The sequence below is a fragment of the Meles meles genome, chromosome 6 (assembly GCF_922984935.1).
Source record: "Meles meles chromosome 6, mMelMel3.1 paternal haplotype, whole genome shotgun sequence".
Lineage (NCBI taxonomy): Eukaryota > Metazoa > Chordata > Mammalia > Carnivora > Mustelidae > Meles > Meles meles.
In genome coordinates, this window is record NC_060071.1 from 26915515 (window position 1) to 26934885 (window position 19371).

General features: G+C 38.0%; 1 protein-coding gene across 1 annotated transcript in view; it reads left to right on the top strand.

Annotated features, from left to right (window-relative positions):
* Nucleotides 1–263: 263 nt before the first annotated feature.
* GABRG3 (gamma-aminobutyric acid type A receptor subunit gamma3) overlaps nucleotides 264–19371 on the top strand; it is a 675960-nt gene continuing 656852 nt past the window's right edge. Inside the window, exons 1-2 of the mRNA XM_046006975.1 lie at nucleotides 264–492; nucleotides 5763–5911. Coding sequence (XP_045862931.1) covers nucleotides 440–492; nucleotides 5763–5911 — 202 coding nt within the window. The 5' untranslated portion in view covers nucleotides 264–439. The remainder of the gene's footprint in view (nucleotides 493–5762; nucleotides 5912–19371) is intronic.

Here is a 19371-nt window from a genome sequence, read left to right on the forward strand (position 1 = left end):
CCTCCGAGCGCGCGGCGGCCTCACACCGCGCGCAGAGCCCACCGCCGGGGCACTGGCGCTCAGCTCGCGGCGGAGGGGACAGTGCCTCGGCGGGCCGCGGGGCTGCAGGGCCAGGGACGGCCCGCGCCCACCAGCTCCAGCCACCAGGCTGCGCGGACCCGGCGCCCGAGCGCGGGCGGGGGGCGGCGCGCCGCGGTGGCCGGGTGTCCCGCGTGCGCCCCGCGGAGTCGCGCGCAGACCCGCCGGCCGTCGGGGGCGCGGCGGGCAGCCGAAGCCCACACCTGTCCGGCCGCGGCTGCCGGGAGTCCGTGTGGCTCCGCAGTCCGCGGCACCGGAGGCAGGAAGAGAGAGGAGAGCGGGAGGAGGCGAGGCCCGTGCTTCGGCGGACGCCGCACCCGGCTGGAGGCCCTGGACGCCGCTCCCCAAGCTCCACCGCACCATGGCCCCGAAACTGCTGCTCTTCCTCTGCCTGTTCTCGGGCTTGCACGCGCGGTAAGTGGCGCCGGGGCCCCGCAGCCCCCGGGCTCTGAGCCCGGCTGGAGGGCGGCGGGGGGCGCTGTCTGCCAGCAAGGAATCCCCGCGCGCCCCGCCGTCGGCTGGGTTGCGGCATAGCCCGCTTGGGCCAGACCAGGAGAAGAGGGGAAGTCGGCCAGCACCTCACCTGTCCCATTGCCCCCGGTACATGACCGTCTGCCTTTTCAGGCTGGGTGACTGCAGCCTTCCCAGCAACTGCGAATGTGGGGACTCTGAGATTAATGGGCTTCTCCTGAAGCTTTCAGGTTCTGGTTGTTTTAAGGGGTTTTGAAAACCACTATCACAAAGAACCGAAGGTGTCTACCTCTTATTTACCCCCTTCCTACAAGTGTTCCAGGGGGGCGCGCGCGCACACACACACACACACTGGCCGACATTCTATATAATTTACATCATTGTGAAATTTTCCAGGAGCCAGAAGTCAGGATTTCCTAGCTGCCTAGTTTGGATCACACTGGCAAAGAGCATCCAGGTTGGGGGCAAGTGGGAGAGGATTGGAGCAAGGGAAAGAACCCTACTAATCAAAAAGGATCCCCCCTCTCCCCCTGCCAGGTCCTGTAAACACACACTCACTGTACACAGGCACCCCTTCTAGATGAGCCACTTTTCGCACACAGGAACGTATACACACTTACCCACATAAATAAACACATTGAAATTGATAGTAAGGCTTCTGCCTGGTAACTGTAAAATATTATTTTACCCCAAATACCCTTAATCTGCCTCCTAAAACAGCAACCCACTGATGGGAGCTTAGAGATGCTCCTGGAAGGGATGAAGATGGCTCATGAGAATGGAAGGGCAGTGGAACCAGAAGAGTTAAACCCTGTTGCTGTAAATAAAACTGGATATTCTGGGTTTGGTTTCTTTAATTCGGTCTGCCAGACTAGTTCTTTGGCCCATAGCCTGCAGACTTTGGAAATCAGAACAGTTCCATTACCCCCAACACCCCCATCCCAAGAATCTTGGGATGCCTCTTTCCCCAAAACATTCTTTGTTCTTTCCTGAGTCTGGAAGCCAGAGAGCTAGAGAGCCTTTCTATGGGCAGTTAGCCCTGCAGGTGTCAGCAAGCAACATCAGGTCTTAGATTTTCATTCATATTTGTGAAGAAGGAAGGCACATTAACAAATCTTAGAAGACATAAAGGGACCGCCATTTTCACTCCCCACTTTTGACAGGGATGTTTGACCCTGAGAAAGAAAACCCCAGTCCTCTCCTCCATACCACTTATCCCTATTAAGAGGTGAGTGTGTGGAAGGCAGACAATGTGCCAGAGACCGTGTCAGCTGGTGAAACGCAGGCAGCTCTCTCAACGAGGCATAGTACTCCTTGGGCCTTTCAACTCAAGTTTCTTCCTGTCTAAGAAGAGAGCTAGGGAAGCTTATGGAAGTGCACTTTCTGAAGTCAACTCTGCCTGGATGTATCTCTGTTTAGAGGCAGAAAGACCAGCAGATAGCACCAGGCATAATGTAGACGTCTGAAATACATAATCTTGATCCGAAGTTGCATCTGCATGACCTTTCTGTTGCTGCCAGCTGGATGAAGTGACCTGCATTTCAGACTTAGATCACATACAGTTTAGATTTATAGCTACTTACTATGCTACAAGGAAAGCTGCCTATTGTCCTCATTAGTTTGTGTGCTTGGTAGGAAGATATCTTAGTATCTAACATGAAGTGGTCAGGTTTCTAAGGATTCCCAAATACATGAACAATTTCTTGAGATTCTTCATCCTTCTTTTTCACCAAAGCAGATGTAATGATATCAGTATGTTCTGTGTCTTGGTTCATTCCCTGGCCTTTATAATAGAGGTTACATATCTGTTGCAAAAAAAAAAAAAAAAAAAAAATCCAGATTTTAAAACTAATTGCTTTGCTATATGCCTCTACTTTGTAAGTGTCTTTGTTCTTTGAATGGGTTTTACAGACATGTAAAGTAATCTGATGGCCAATGTCATCTTTCAAAACTATTATTAATGCTGAGAGCATTCTCATTTGCCCTCTGGAATGCCTTTCTGGTGTTCAGAGTCCCTGGAAAAGGCTCTGACAGTTGTGCTCTGTGGTGACGGCTTGGTAACTGCATGGAGAGAAAAGCACCCTATTGACATCCATGGATAAGCTCATTATGCATTACAACGCACTACATCATGCCTGGACCTTGGTGATTCCTTGCAGACACTTAACTGCTTTCTGAGGTTTAGGAGTTCCTTTTAATGTTAAAAATACTTCAGATTTTGTCTCTTTACTTCTAGTTGAAGAGAAGGTGTAAGACTTGAAAATAACATCTGAAGATTAAACAATTCTTTGACAATGACAATACATTGCTGATTTGTTTTTAAGAAAAACTAATTGCAGTGATGGTATTTAGGATCCAACATTCCTGATAACAGAACACTCATAAAGATTATATATAGCCCACCTAGAATTTAGAAAAGCTGATCATTCTAGTTTTATTCATATTCTAGTGGGTCCTCTGAGACAAGATTTGTTTTTCACGAAAGAGAGGATTTTCCTGTGGGGCTAGTGGCCTGGCACTTAACACTGTGAGATTTCTACTTCATTCCCTGAAGTCCTGCAGCAAATTGACAGACTAGGATTGGGAGAAACTCAGTGTTGGTCTCTAAGAGGACAAGAGGATCTCTGCCCACACTTTGCCACTGTGTACCCCAGCCCAGCCACTGCGCTGCAGGTGCTGGTTTACCTCCTGAAGGGGTGAGAGAGGACCCTGCTGCTTTTCCTTCCTCTTTCCCACTCTCACCTGCCTTGGCCTCTAAGGAAGAAGCTTACGCAATTTCAGGAAAACCCTCTCATCACCACTAGAGGGAGAATTAGGCTCATTATAATACCTGCGTTTGAAGTCGCTCCAAGTCTTTTTCAAAAACGAAGGCTGTGTGTATACAGAGAACTGATGAAGAGTTAGTGTGCTCAACCTATGTACATATGACCAGTGGGGCAGTAGAGAATAAGAGGGCATGGAGAGCACAGTCTGGCCTGTGCTGGTGAGCTGTCTTTGGGGGTGGGGGAGGGGACACAGGGAGAGGGATAAGAGAGAAATGTAGGGGAGGGGAAGAGAAGAGAAGAGAGAGAGGAAAGCACTGTGGTGGTTGGAATGTGTCTTGAGAATGTTGTGTATGTTTCTGCCAAAGTGATCTGTCCCTCTGTCCGTAGTCCCTCCAAATGGTTTTGCCTCAGAATGAATTGCAGTGATTTCTTCCAGCTAACCATGTCCTGTAGAACCTGCTTTAACCTACTCCTTTTTTCAAAGATGATAAAATTAATATCCCTGACAATATTTCTGATAAAATATTTTACAGTGACATTTTATATTCTGTAGTGTTATTTCTGAAAGTTCAGTTTTACAAATAATGAAATGCAGCATATCACTTCTTGACTGTGTCCCAAATTTTGTAAGTTCCTATTGATGGTGAATGTTCAGTGCAAATAAAAACTCATAGCATTTTCTAGTTTCTCGGATAATTTATTTTAACCTTCTAGCCAATAAAATATTCAAGAAATGGAAGTATAGTTTAAGATAAGCCTAGGAAAAACTTAAATGAATTCAATCTGCCAGACATATGCCATATACTCATTTTCAAAATCTCATATATATGTATATATTCATAAAAGGACCATACTATGTGACACTGCCCTAGTCTAGGTTAAGGCTAGTTAACACTCATAAATGGAGGGGAGGGAGGTGGGGGATGGGTGAGCCTGGTGGTGGTAATTGAGGTCACATATTGCATGGAACGCTGAGTGTGGTGCATAAACAATGAATCCTGGAACATGAAAAAAATTTAAAATTAGAAAGAAAAAAATACTGTAATGTATATATAATACATGACATATGCATATACTTACATATTATGTAATGTCGTGTATACTATTATACTACATATGTAATTACGTGATTATACTATTATTTACATGATTGTGATCATTTAAACAAAGTAGAGGAAATGAATTTTTGAAAGTTTTTTCTCTTCCTTTCTTTCTTCATTATGGAGAATTTAAGCAAATCCAGAAATTAACTTAAAGAAACGTGTGTCCCAGAGCACAACTGCCCTGGGATGATGTTAACATTTTGGCTCCTGTGTGGGAAGCTAAACAGAAATGAGCTCATACCAAGTCAGGACAAATAAACCTCAATACAATTTTCTATTCTAGATTTTGTTCTCTTTGGTGAAGAAAAAAGTCATTTATATATAAGGCATTCATATTGACAAAGTATAAGGAAACAAGCAAAGTTGTTTGTTGTTTTACAAGTTGTTTTTGCCTTTGAGAATGAAAGTCCACCTGGAAATGCTGCTTTAAGACAGAAGGAGACTCTCCTTTTTTCAAGCCCAAATGGTTGTGTTGTTGATTTGGCCTCACTCACTGAGAAAACTAGCTTGTCATTTTGAGGCCTCTCCATTCAAGTACTCCTGTCAGTGGGTATCACCCAGGAGAAGCGGATGTCCTGCTACACAAGACAAGCTCAGATATGCTCAAGCATTCATTTCAGCCCATTTATTGAGAGGCCAAATGATTAAGACATATTAGAAAGTTTTTTTTTTTAACTTTTAATGTCTATATTAATCTGCTCTGTAGGAAATGAATCAGTTTTTGTTGTAAGAGGTAAAATTACCACAGGGTATTCTCCAAACATCATCTTTGTTCTTTGCCACCACACATGAGTGCTGGCCAAGCAGACCACCTCATCATATCCCCATGTATCTAGAATGAAGGTTCCAGTCTCCTTAAGAAGCACAAAAGTTAGATTCAGCTATTTTCAGTGAGTGCGATTCTGCAAAAGCAATTCTTACCTTCAACTAAAATGAGGTCTTGGCAGTAGGGGGTGGAAACAACATCATAAAGTCACCATTTGACAAACATTTGGAAGGTTGAACCTTCAGAGGTTCTCAGGGTGGGACCAAACATGGCTGATTGCTTGCTGTTTGATCTTCTGGCATTGATTTGCTTATGATTTTGCCTATAGCTTACCATAGGCGGGGAATCATTTTGCGACATTTAATGAAAATATTATGACATGTTAAGAGCAGTGGCATTCCTCCTATTGGACTCTTTCTAAACGGTGTTTTGTTTTCATTTTAGAGGTAATCCATTGATTGGGCTATGAGTATTGGGGACTGTCTACTTATGTCAGTGGTCCTTGAGTGAGCCAAGATTAAGACATTTCCTGGAGCCCCTGCCGCAACTTATACTTCACACTTTGTGCCATAATTACAGGTCCAGAAAGGTGGAGGAGGATGAATATGAAGATTCATCATCAAACCAAAAGTGGGTCTTGGCTCCAAAATCCCAAGACACTGATGTGACTCTTATTCTCAACAAATTGCTAAGAGAATATGATAAAAAGCTGAGGCCGGATATTGGAAGTGAGTGTTGATGTTTGTTATTCTAATAGAAAATATACTGTGATGATATATTTTTTAAGTTTTTTTGTTTTGAATAATTACAGATTCAGAGGAAGTTGCAAAGATGGTGCAGAGTCACAGAATTTATGAGTGTAGTATGACGGCAAAGCCAGGAAATTGGCATGGGTGCAAGGTGTGTGCATGATTTCATGTCATTTTATCGTGTGTGGATTTGGTGGAAAGATCACGGCAATCAAACTACAGAACTGTTTCATCATCATAAAGATTCCTCCCCTGCTGCCTCTTTATAGTCTCACCCACCTCCCTCCTCCAAAATTGCTAACCCTTGTCAGCCACTATTTGTTATTTCTGTATTTTGGTCATTTTTAGAATGCCACATACATGCAATCGTTCATTATGTGAATGATTATGTGAGATAGGATTTTCTTCCCTCAGCAATGTGATTTGGAGATCCATTCAAGTTGTTGTGTGTGTTACTAGTAGTTCTTTCTTACAGCTAAGTAATCTTCCATACCAGGAAGAAACACCTATTGAGAAACATTTTTGTTGCTTCCAGTGTTTGTTTATTACAAATAAAATGACTGCATGCATTTGTATTCAGCTTCATGCATGGAAATACGATTTCATTCCCTAGAATGAATGCCCTGGAGTGGTATGATTACTAGGTTGTATGATGAATGTTTAGTTTTTAAAAGAAACTGTCAAACTTTTTTTTCCAAAGTGTCTGTACCATTTTCTATTCAAACCAGTAATGTTTGAGAGATCCGGGTTCTCTGTCTTCACCAGCAATGAGTATTGTCACTATTTTTTTTTTTTAATTTTACCTGCTCTAATAGGTATAAATCTAATAGGTTGATACTTCATTGTTGGTTTGACTTGCGTTTTCCTGATGATGGTTAATGATATTGGACTTCTTTTATGTGCTTATTTGCCAGCAATATATCCTCTTTACTGAAATATCTCTTTATATTTGTTGCCTTTAAAAAATGGATTATTTTGTTTTGTTTATTTTTTTCTGTTGAATTACTGAGTTCTTCATATAATCTAGGTAAGATTCCTTTGCCAGATGTAGTTTGCAAATGTTTTTCTCTCAGTATGTAGCTTGTCTTTTCATTCTTTTAACAAGATCTTTCACCAAGGGAAAGTTTTTAATATTGATGAAATTCAATTTATTGATTTTTAAACATTTTTTGGAACATGCTTTTGAAGTAATGACTAAGAACTCTTCATGAAGCCCTAGTTCCTGAAGATCTTCTTTGTTTTCTTCTGAAAGTTTTATAATTTTATATTTTACATTTAATTCATTTTCTGTCTTTATATAAAATCAGTGTGTGAGGTTTAGAGCTGAATACCTCACACCATTCCCCCCAGTCCCCTCCCCCGGCTATGGGTATCCAGTTCCTCTATCACCATTTATTGAAAAGTCTGTCTTTCTTTTGTTGAATTCCATTTATAACATTTGCCAAAATCAACCAGCGTAGGCTATTTCTGGATTCTCTATTTTGTCCTATTTATCTATGTGTCTCTCACTGTGTCAGTATCCACTTTCTTGATTGATATAGTTACATAATGAGTCTTGAAATTGGATAGATTGATTCAACCTCTTTCTTCCTCTTTTTAAAAATTATTTTAACTCTTATAAGCCATTTATTTTCCATATAAATTTTAGAATTATCTTGTCTATATCTAGAAAATATTTTCTGGTAAGGCTCTCCATCTAAGTATCTCTATTCCCAAACTCTATCAGTTTGGGGAAAATGCCGTCTGCACTATGTTGAGTATTCAAATCCACAAATGTGATATGTCTTTCCATTTTAGATCTTCTTTAATTTCTTGCATCCAGTATTTTATAGTTTTTAGTATACAAGTTCTGAATATATTTTGTTAGATTTACACCCAAGTATTTCATGCTTTTGGAGTGATTATAAATGGTACAGTATTTTAAAATTTCTTTTTCCCTATGTTCGTTCATAGATATATAGAAATACAGTTAATTTTTGTGTACTGATTTTGTGTTCTCTGACTTGCTGAAACTCACTCACTAGCTTAAGCAAGTTTTATGTGTTTGTTTTTTGATACATTCCTTGGGATTTTTCTGTACATGCCATCATGTCATATGGGAAGTTTTATTTCTTGCTTTCCAGTTTGTATGCTTTTATTTTGTTATTTCACTGACTGGAACTTCCAGTCACCACTGAACTGGAACTTTATTTTTGATACATTCCTCGGGATTTTTCTGTACATGCCATCATGTCATATGGGAAGTATTATTTCTTGCTTTCCAGTTTGTATGTCTTTTATTTTGTTATTTCACTAACTGGAACTTCCAGTCACCACTGAACAGTACTGATATGAATGGACAACTTGTTTTGCTCCAGATCTTAGAGGAAGGACATTCAGTCTTTCACTATTAAGTGTAATGTTAGCTGTATTTTTGTATATATTTTTGTATATTTTGTATATTGTATATTTTGTATATTTATCAAATTGAGGGAGTTCCCTTTGTTTCTGGTTTTCTGAAAGTCATTTCTTTTTTTTAAAATCATGAATGGATGTTGAATTTTGCCAAATACATTTTAGGCGTCAGTAGATGAGATCATGTGACTTTTTTTTTTTTTTTTGCCAGTTAATATGGTAGGTTACGTTGAGTGATTTTCAAATATTGAACCAGTCTTCCATCCCTAGAATGAGCCTCACAGTGTTATATGTTTGATAATACTCTTTTTTATATATTGCTGAATTTTACTTGCCAATATTTTGTTAAGGATGTTTGCCTCTCTATTCATGAGGAACCTTGGTCTGCAGGTTTCTGTTACCTTTTTTTTTTTTTTGGACAATCTTTGTTTTGTTTTGGTATCAGGTAATACTAATTTCATAAGATAAGTTAGGAAGTGCCCTCTTCTGTTATCTGGAAAAAATCTTTCTGGAAAAGATTGTGCAAAATTTTGTGTAAACTTCAATATTTCATAGAATTCTCCTGCAATATTCTCTGGATCAGGAGATTTCTGGAGTTTTGTCATTACAAATTAATTTCTTTAATTGGTATGTCTCTTCAACTTATTAATTTTATATTAGGTAAGTTGTGATTATTTGTGCTTTTTAGGAAATTGGTCCATTTCACTTAGGATGTTAATTTATATGTGTAAAATTGTTCATGATATTCCCTTATGATCCTCTTAATATCTTTATGACCTATAATATATCCCCTGCTTCTTTTTGATATTAGTAATTTGTGTCATCTTTTTTCTTTGTCATTTTGCTAGAGGTTTGTTTAATTTACATTTTTACAGAACTACCTTTTTGTTTCATTGTTCTTTATTATTTTTCTGTTTTCAGTTTCCTTAAGCTTCACTTTTTTTTTTTTTTTGGATTTTAATTTATTTATTTTTTCAACGTAACAGTATTCATTGTTTTTGCACAATACCCAGTGCTCCATGCAAAACATGCCCTCCCTATTACCCACCACCTGTTCCCCCAACCTCCTGCCCCTGACCCTTAAAAACCTCAGGTTGTTTTTCAGAGTCCATAGTCTCTTATGGTTCGCCTCCCCTTCCAATTTTTTTTTTTATAAACATATAATGTATTTTTATCCCCAGGGGTACAGGTCTGTGAATCGCCAGGTTTACACACTTCACAGCACTCACGATAGTTCACTTTTATTTTTATTATTTGCTTTTTTCTGTTTCCTTTGGGTTTATTTTGAACTTTTTCTTTTTTGAGGTAGCACTTATTTTTTGGCATGAGACTATTTTCTAATGTAAGCAGTGGTGCTTCAAATTACCCTCTCTGCACTGCTTTAGCTGTTCTCTCACAGAGTTTGGTATATTGAACTTTCCTTTTTATTAAGTTCAATGCATTTATTTCCGTTGAGAATTTTTTTCCTTGACTCAGATTATTTAGAAGTGTGTTTTTCTTTTCCAGGTGTTTGGAAATTTCCCTGTTATCTGTTACTGACTTCTAGTTTGATCCTATTGTAATCAAAGAATATAGTCTATGTGAGTTAAATTCATTTGGATTTGTCAATCTTTGATTTATGACCCAGACTATAGTTTATTTTGGTGAATGTTCCATGGAAACTTGAAAATAATGTATGTTTTGTTGTTGTTGAATGGATTGGATCCTGTTGTTTGATGGTATTGTTGCATTCTTCTGTATCTTTGCTGATTTTCTGTTTGGTTTTTCTATCAGTTGTTTTGATAAGTTAACAAGAGATAGATTAAAAAGTAGATTCTGATCTAAGACCAAGACAAGAGTGGTGTGTTTGACCAGGAGAGAACTGCATACAGTTATTTGTATAGACCTGTGCCATATTCATGATGATGATCAGAGACCATGGGGGTTGTGGCAGACATATTGTTCATAGGATGAACCCAAGCTTTAGTTTATTTCCTCTCCATGGGCCTCAGTTTCATTTAAAGCCCAGCAGCTTGCCAGCTCACATACTACCCCAGCCACTTTGTTCCTGTGTTTTTCCAACTTTGAGGCTCAGGTGTCCAATTTATCAGTAGCAGGACATAGTACTATCTTGGTTCCAGTAGGCATAGAACATCAAAACCCTTGTGGTGTAGTGAGCTGAGGGCTTAGAGATGCATATCCTGTGCGTTACTGGAGCAGTCAAGTCATCATTACATGTTTCAATTGTCTTTTCCATACAATAAAGGAAGAGGACCAAATTACTTGTAAAGTTCCTTCCAGTTTTAAGATAGTTATTCAGTAAGCAATACATCTAAATTACCATTTCACAAGGTTCATAAATTCAATTGTCACCACCTTTCCCCCTTCATAATTATATGAAGGGTCTATCTAGTGTGAAGTGTGCAACAGTTCTGTATTTATATAGAAAGAGAAGATTGAGAAAATGTTGCTAATTTCTTCATTAATTGTCAGACACTGTGCTTGACCTTACAAGAACAATAACTAAGACTTGTTCCCTGCCTTTCTGGGTAAGTTTAGTCCTTTACTTATCTTGCGCTATACTACAGCACTACACTTTCCATGTATGGTATTATTCAGTACCACGTTTGTCCTCTGTGGTGGAAAATTGGATATGGGTAGAAACTGGGTGAGCTCAGCTTCCCACCCGGGTCTCTGAGGATAGCTGAATCATTTAGCCACCGTGCTAGTTGTAGAAAATGCCAGAAAATTCTATTCAGAAACAGGAAACCCCTCTTACACATGCACACACACACAACAAAACCTCGGAAGGGGATGTACTAAGGCTTCTTCATGTACAACAGGCAAGCAGAATTCATAGTACTAGGGGTTTTATTTTTCTACTGTGTACATAAGAGTTGTGAATTTTCTAAGTGAAACAGTATAATACACACTAAGAAAGAATATTATTTAAAATGGCAAATCTTTTAAAACCTCATGTCATCATAAGGGCTCTGTGGTTTTTGAAAGAGATTTAAAAAACAACTAAATATAAATCCATAAAACAGGATGCTCCTCTTGCATTTCATGACTTTAAAGTTCCACCAAGCACTTTGTCATGATCCCTGGGGCAGCAGATTGACCTGATGAAGTCTGCAGGATCACTGGTGCGTTTTAGGATTCCTCTTCCTGTCTCATTTAAATGCTAAATAATGTCTGAGTGGCAGAATCCAGCAACTCACTGATCCTCAGTCAGAATTACTGCCCTAAAACAGTTCTCCTGGTCAAAGATACTGAATTATACACCATTTTCTTTCATGGTTTAGAAGGGCTCTGCTTTAACGGACAATTTCCTATAAAAATCTGAATTTCTTTTCTTTTTTTCATGACTTTTTTCACTTGCAGCCTATTTGTTACAACCATTATGCCTCTTCCTCAAGGCACAATCAACCTGTATTACATAGCATAGTGCCATACAAGGATTTATCATTAGTTTACCAGTTTATTTGCTCACTTCTCCTACCCTCTCCCTCCCTCTCTCAGTCAGCCTCTGTTTGCTGTGCTTTCACTCTGTGCCAAGCCCTGGGCCCTGGATGTGTGGGGAGGAAAGCAGATGCTTGGGTTTTTCTGAAGGGGAGGGTAGAGGGAAGGGTCCCTGAAGACAAGCATGTAGGAGTCTATATTGGGATATTCAGATTCCTACTTTTCAGTAAGGCAAGTCTGTTTAAGGCACTCCTTAGTTTAAATTCCTTGAAAACTCCATTTTAATTCTAGGATAAAATCCAAGCCCTTAGAATGACATAAAGCAGAAGCCTCTACCTGGCCCTTGCTTACTTCTCTGCTTTCACTTCCTCACACTCCACATCTCACATGTTATACCCTTTGGGGACACAAAAATCTCCTGCTTTCCTTATCTGGATGCTTGCTTTTACTGTTCTCTCATTCTAGCATGTGGTTCTCTTAACACACTTCTCCCTCTTTTGCACTGAGCTCTTTCCTACCTTTCTTCAAGCCTTAGAGTCACCTCCTATTGGAAGCCTTCTTCCATCATCTGCCCCCACTCTCACCTCCCTGCCAGGGCGGATCAAGTGTCTTCTCTGCGTTTCTTCTAGCATCACTTCCTCATCTGTACAATAGGAATAGTACATTTTGAAGAACTGTCTTGAAGATGGCATAATGTGGTGCAGCCATGAAATAGCTTCTGCAACATTTTTGTGTACTTTCCACAGTTCTGCAGCTGGGAATTGATCTTCTTTCCCCCCACTCCAGGACACAGTTCCCAGTTCCTAACTATAGATGCATCAGGGTACATTGGCATGTCCCAACATACGTAGTCCAACTGCATCCACAAAGATCCAACATCAGGAAATAAATAAAATGGCTCATCACTGTTATTGTCCACAATAAATAGATGGAATCGAACAGATTCATTTATGTTGCACAGAAGTAACATATCCACACGTAATTTTCTACGTAATTTTCATAATACAAATTGTGATCATTGTGTTTTAAAAATACTCATTATTTTCCAGCTATTATCGCTCTTCAACTAACTTTTAAATTATGGATGTATCTGTTTTAGTTCCCCGTCTTTAACTATCCATCATTCTAAGTAATACTTCAGCTATGTCCTTTACTAGTTCAGGGTTATTCAGGGTATCATTTATCTCAGGAACAAATCTTGTCATGTGAACTCAAAAAGGCCAGAGGAGGATAAACCTTCTAATAAGAGAATTGTGAAAAGGAAAGGACATGAACCTGAGTGAATTTCTCTCCCTTCAGGGTCTGAAGAAATTTGAAGCAGTCTCCTGAAAATATAGTATTTCAGAATACAAATTCTCTGACTGTAATCTGGATAGTCTATACCAAATACAGTCAGTACTGGGAAAAATAAAAAGTTATGTGTTGGGTTTTAAAGGTGAATGAACACTGAATAGAAGCACAATGCATAGAAATGACTCATGAACCCTTTTAATTAAGGCAGAACGTCTGAATAATCTTTTCTTAGCTATGTCCATGACAAGAGGGATTAATTTTTCTATTCCTCTTCTTCAGGCATTTGCCTATCTGGACTTCTTTTCCAGGCTTTTCTAAAGCTGATTTTCCCAGTTTAGTTAAAATTTCTTCTAAATGTAGAGTGACGAGCATCCAATATAAGAAGAGGCTGTTTGCATGAGTGAGGTGAGCTTTGCACTGCTGTAACTTGCTGGCAAAAGACGGAGGAACCCCAGCCTCCTCCTCAGTGGGGAATACCCCACTGGATGAGAGGCCACTTGGGCTTCTTTTCTTCACACTTTCCAGAGTTGGACATGGCCACTGGACACTGATTCAAGAGTATTGAAGTGACAGGACGAATTCCTTGCTAGGAGGAGCTCCTGCCCATTCCAGGGTCACATTCCTGGATGTGGAAGGGGGGGAAGGACAATGACTAAGTAGTGGGAATATGACCCCAGATAGGTCAGGAGTTAGTTTTGTGGCAGATAATGTATGTTAAACAACTAAAAGACCTACCAAGTGGGCTTTGAAGTATAATTTTTTACCATACCTTATCATGTTGTTCTTTAATATCTTTCAGTGCAAAATTATGAGGATGATTGAGTAACCTAAGAACTATAAAAAGAATGCTTAAAGACTGTTGGTCACTGATGTGATGTCTCTGAGAGGGGCCCTGATTAGCTAGTAGAAAGGCAGAGAAAACCCTCCTGTGTTTCTGGGCTGGTTACTGGTGTATGTAAATGTGACAACTTCTGCCACGACCTGCCATAGGACGTTGAGAGTTTAGGCTGGATCACAAAATTTGAGAGAATTTTGAAATGTGTGAAGGACTGTACAATCAAATGTATTAAGATATGATGTGTAATGGATATATACAATTGTTCCTCATCCTGATGGTTTTTATGTTTCTAAGAAAAAATAAGAGACATAGGTTTAAATTTGAAGGAATGAAATACAAGTGTTGAAGGTAGGTGCTTGTGTGCCAGAGGAAGAGATTGTTGATTTGTTGATTTTGGGGTCGCTAAAGCATAGCAACTTGATGGATCACAATCTAAATGCCTCAGCTGGGTACTGATTTTCAGATGATATTTCTAACTATCTATTCCTGTCTTAATGCACATCAGATGACTGTCTCAACTGCACATTTAGGTTAGCTCGGTTAGTCTTCATCTAAAACCACAGCCTACTATCCAGACGGGTGAGTTGTCGTTTCCCAACAATTACTGTGTATCCAGAAAATAATTCAAATATATTCACTCCATTCTCAGAACAGATGTAGGAGGAGAGGAAACAGACATTCTTAATTGCTGTGCTCAAAGTAAAAGCTATTACTGTAGACTTAGTTAACTGATTTTCTCACAAAGTTAATTCAAATGCATAGGGAGGTGGAGAACAAATTTTGTGGAGAAATTATACCTGTCATCTCTGTGGGAGAGTAATTAGGCATCCAGAGGATGCTGGGTTAAGACCCATTATCTCAGCTCAACACATGTTGGTAAGTGACCCTTCCCGACATAATCCCTACCATTTTGGACATTTTTCACACATATACCTTAACATTTAGAATTTCATCATGGCACTCTACCTAAGACAGAATTCTGCATAAGGCAAGGCTGTATGAGAGCATATGCCTGTAGTTTGGTTCATTAAAAAAAAAGATTTTTTTTACTAGACTGTATTTTTTTCTTGTAGGAGACATATAATGAGATCTCAATGCATAAGTATTTTTTTTTTATCTGTAATTTGGTAAATAACTCTGATCACATGTCCCTAGGAATAATCTAATGACTGGACTTGATTTGAATATGCAAGTTTATAGAATAACAAGTGATCTGTTTCTTATGTTTATTCATTACCATTGCAGGAATTGAGCAAAATAGCTTCATATGGCTTAGAGAAGGTTTGAGTGAGAAAAGAGCTGGACTCTAATAATGGGTTCCTCCACCAGTTGCCAGCAGATTCACTTAGAGATACAACCTCACTGGCCTGTAGGCTTCCATCTCTAAATGGGATAATTAAAACTATATCCGAATCTTGTTGTAAGAATTGTAGATTTTAACACCTGACCCATAGAGAGAGGGCAGAATGTGTCATCTGCCTTCCACCCACTGTATTCCTAGACCTACACCCATTTTGGGCCTGATTGATGAGTCGTGTAGTAGAACTCTCAGGCAGCTCCACTATCATAAAAGCTTTGTCTTAGATTGAGATTTTCTGTTCGGCATTTCATCAGTATGTAATTAACATCTTGATCCAAAATATCTTACAGATCCTTTTACAAAGTATTACTGTGCCCATACTGATTAGGTTGTTATCCTACTAATTCACATTTGAGGGACAAATACAGATGGGATAATCATAGTTTTATAGAATATCATGACTTGAAGAAATTCTAAAGGAAATCTGTCCAGTGGTTTATGAATTGGGAGCTCCTTAAAATACAGAGATCAGGGCCTGACCCCATGACATACTATGGAATATTATTTTTCTGTTTTCTAGTTCACTGATTTTCACTTAGAGCTGTATTATTACCATTCTTAGGCTTGCTTTGAATCTAATTTGCTTGATTTTTAGTTCCTTAAAATGGAAGATGAACTGATAGATTGGAGACCGTCTTATCTAATTTTAGTGTATAGTGCTATAAATGCCTCCTAAGCAATACAATAGTGACATTCCACAGATTTCAGTATTTTGATTTCATTTACATTCAATAAAAAAAGCATACTAATTTCCTTTTTGATTTCTTCTTTCATCCATGCATAGTGTTCATTTAGATATGTGGCATTCATTTTCCAAATATTTGAGATTTTTCCAGTTATCTTTATGTTTTTGATTTCTAATTAAAATCCACTGTGGTTAATGAATACATTCTGTATAACTTGGATCCTTTTAAATTTACTGAGATTTGTTTCATGGGCCAGAGTGATCTATATTTGTGTGCACTTGGAAAGAAAGTGTATTCTGCTATTTGAGGTGGAGTGTTGTGTAATTAGATTAGGTGAAGTTAGTTTTTAAGTTTTTAAGATTTTATTTATTTATTTGAGAGAGAGAGACAGAAATCATGAGAGAGAGCATGAGTGAGGAGGAGAGGGAGAAACAGGCTCCCCATTGAGCAGGGAACCTGACACAGGGCTTGATCTCAGGATCCTCGAACCATGATCTGAGCTGAATGCAGACATCTAACAATTAAACCACCCAGGTGCCCCAGTTCATATTTTTCTAGAGATCTACTTGAAGATTTACTATTTTTTGTTATTGAAGTACAGTTAACATATGTTATATTAGTTTCAGGTGTACGTTGTAGTATAGTGTGCTTACCACAATAAGCAGAGTTACCATGTGTCACCATATGACATTAGAATATTATTGACTGTCTTCCCCATGCTGTACTTTTCATCCTCATGACTTATTTATTACTTAGTGATTTTTAAAAACCTATTTTTATCAATTATTGAGGGTAAGGTTTGAAATCTTCTGGCAATAACTACAGTTCTGTCTATTTATCTTTATAGTTCTATAAGTGTTTGATTCAGGAATTTAGAAACCATTATAAGGGTTGAAGCATTTAGGATTTTTATATCCTTTTGATCAATTGACCACATCATCATTAGAAAATGAATATCCTTATACCTGCAATATTCTTTTGTATGAAATCTACTTTGATGTTAAATTAAACACTCCGGCTTTCTTTTGCCTAGTGTTAGTATAGTACAAGTTTTCCCATTCTTTTATTAGTAACCTATATTCGTCATTAGGTTTAAAATCTGCTTCTTGTAGACACCATATAGGTTGGTTTTGCTTTCCTAACATTCAGTCTATAAATCTCTGCATTCTAATTAGAGTCTTTAGATCATTTATATTTATTATAATCAATGTGATTAGATTTAAGTTGTCACCTTTTTATTGATTTTCTACAGATTCTGTCTGTTGTTCCTTTTCCCCTCTTTTTATGATTCTCTTTAATTTCCTTTGTTATTGTCTATTACCCTTTATCTTGCTACTTTAGTAGTTGCTTTAAAAGTTTGTAGTATAATTTTTAACTTATCACAGTCTACCTCCAGGTGATTTTATACCAGTCTACACATAGTTATAAATATGTGTGTGTGGACACATATTTCTATCTTTCTGTCTTTCATCATTTTCCTTCTACATAAAGGATTCCTCTGACTTTTCTTTCAGTATGAGTCTGTTATGATGAGTTTTTCAGCATTTGTAAACCTGAAAATATTTTTAGTTTACTTAAAAAAAATCTTTATTGAGATATAATTCATATACTCAAAATTCATCCAATTAAAGTATGCAATTCAGTGGTTTTTATTTTTGTTTGTTTGTTTATTTTTATATATTTGAAAGACAGAGAGTGAGTCAGAGAGAGAACATGAGCAGAGAGAGGGCAGAGGATGAGGGAGAAGCAGACTCACTGCTGAGCAGGGACGCCCTACTCAGGACACTAGGATCATGACCTGAGCTGAAAACAGAAGCTGAACTGACTGAGACACCCAAGTGCCCCTCAGTGGTTCTTAAATGTTCAGGACATTCTGCTGCCATGATTTAGTTTGGTAACATTTTCTTTTCTTTCTTTTTTTTTTTTTTTAAGATTTATGTATTTATTTGAGAGAGAGGGAGAGAGGGAAAGTGCACAAGTGGGGGGAGGGACAGAGGGAGAGTGATAGGGGAAGCAGACTCCCCAAATGTGGGACTTCATCTCAGGACCCTGAGATTAGGACCTGAGCTGAAATCAAGATTTGGACACTTAACTAGATGAGCACCCAGGCGCCCCTAGATTGAAAACATTTTCATCATACCCCCAAAAGACAAATATCTATTAGCAGTCACTATTTCCTACCACTTCCCACTTTGGGCATTAGGCAACCAGTAATCTAATTTACATCTCTTATGATTTGCCTGTCCTGGGCTTTGCATATAAATGGAACCAGAATATGTGCATTTTTGACTGGCTTCTATTACCTAGCATAATTTTTAAGGTTCATTTATATGATAGCAGGTATCAATATTTCCTTCCTATTAATGAATAATATTTTATTGTATGGGTATATTTTGTTCATCCCATCATCAATTAATATTTACAAGGTTCAATAAGGTATTAAGATTGTTTTCACTTTTGGCTGGTTTTAGTAATGCTTCTATAAAAATGTGTGTATGGGTGAAAATTTTCTGAGTGATTTCTTTTTTTACCCATTGTTTATTTAGAAGTGCATTATTTATTTTCCACGTATTTGTGAATTTATCAAATTTCTTTGTTATTGATTTATAATATAATTCTGTTATAATCGAAGAACACATTTTGTATGATTTCAGTCCTTTTACATCTATCAAGGCTTGTTTTAATAGCATATCATATTATTCTAGCATGTTCTATGTGCATCTAAGAAAAATACATATTCTGCTGTTGCTTGGTAGAGTGTTCTATAGAAGACTATTAAGTCTTGTCATTTTATAGTGTTGGTCAAGTTGTTTCCCTGTTAGTTGCTGTCTAGTTGTTCTATCCATTATTGAAAGTAGAGAATTGAAGCAAAGTATGATATATTGAATTATCTATTACTTCTTTCAATTACATTAGTTTTGTTCCTAATGTAATTTGGGCTGTGTAATAGTTATAGTTACTGCATTTGCCAGTATATTGACTTTTATAATTATGAAATATTCCTCTTAATCTCTAGTAACATTTTTAAAAAGTATATTACTGTAGCTATTCCAATTTCTTACAGTGCTGTTTGCATAATACATCCTTTTCCATCTTGTTGATTTCACACTATTTGTATCTTAGAATCTAGAATGTTTCTTCAGAACCAACAAAGTATTGGATCTTATTTTTATATTCATTTGGATAGTACTATTTAGTCATTTTACATTTAATGATATTATTAATACAACTAGACTTCCGACATTTTGCTTTTCATTTTCTATGTCTTATTTGCTTGTTTGCTTGTTTCTTTGTTTATTTATTTACTTTCTCTGTGTTCCTTTACTACTTTCTTTTATGTTAAATGGCTATTTCATGTATAACATTTTAGTTTCCTTAATGACTTAAAAAGCCAGGTGGTGGGTATTATGGAGGGCACGTATTACAT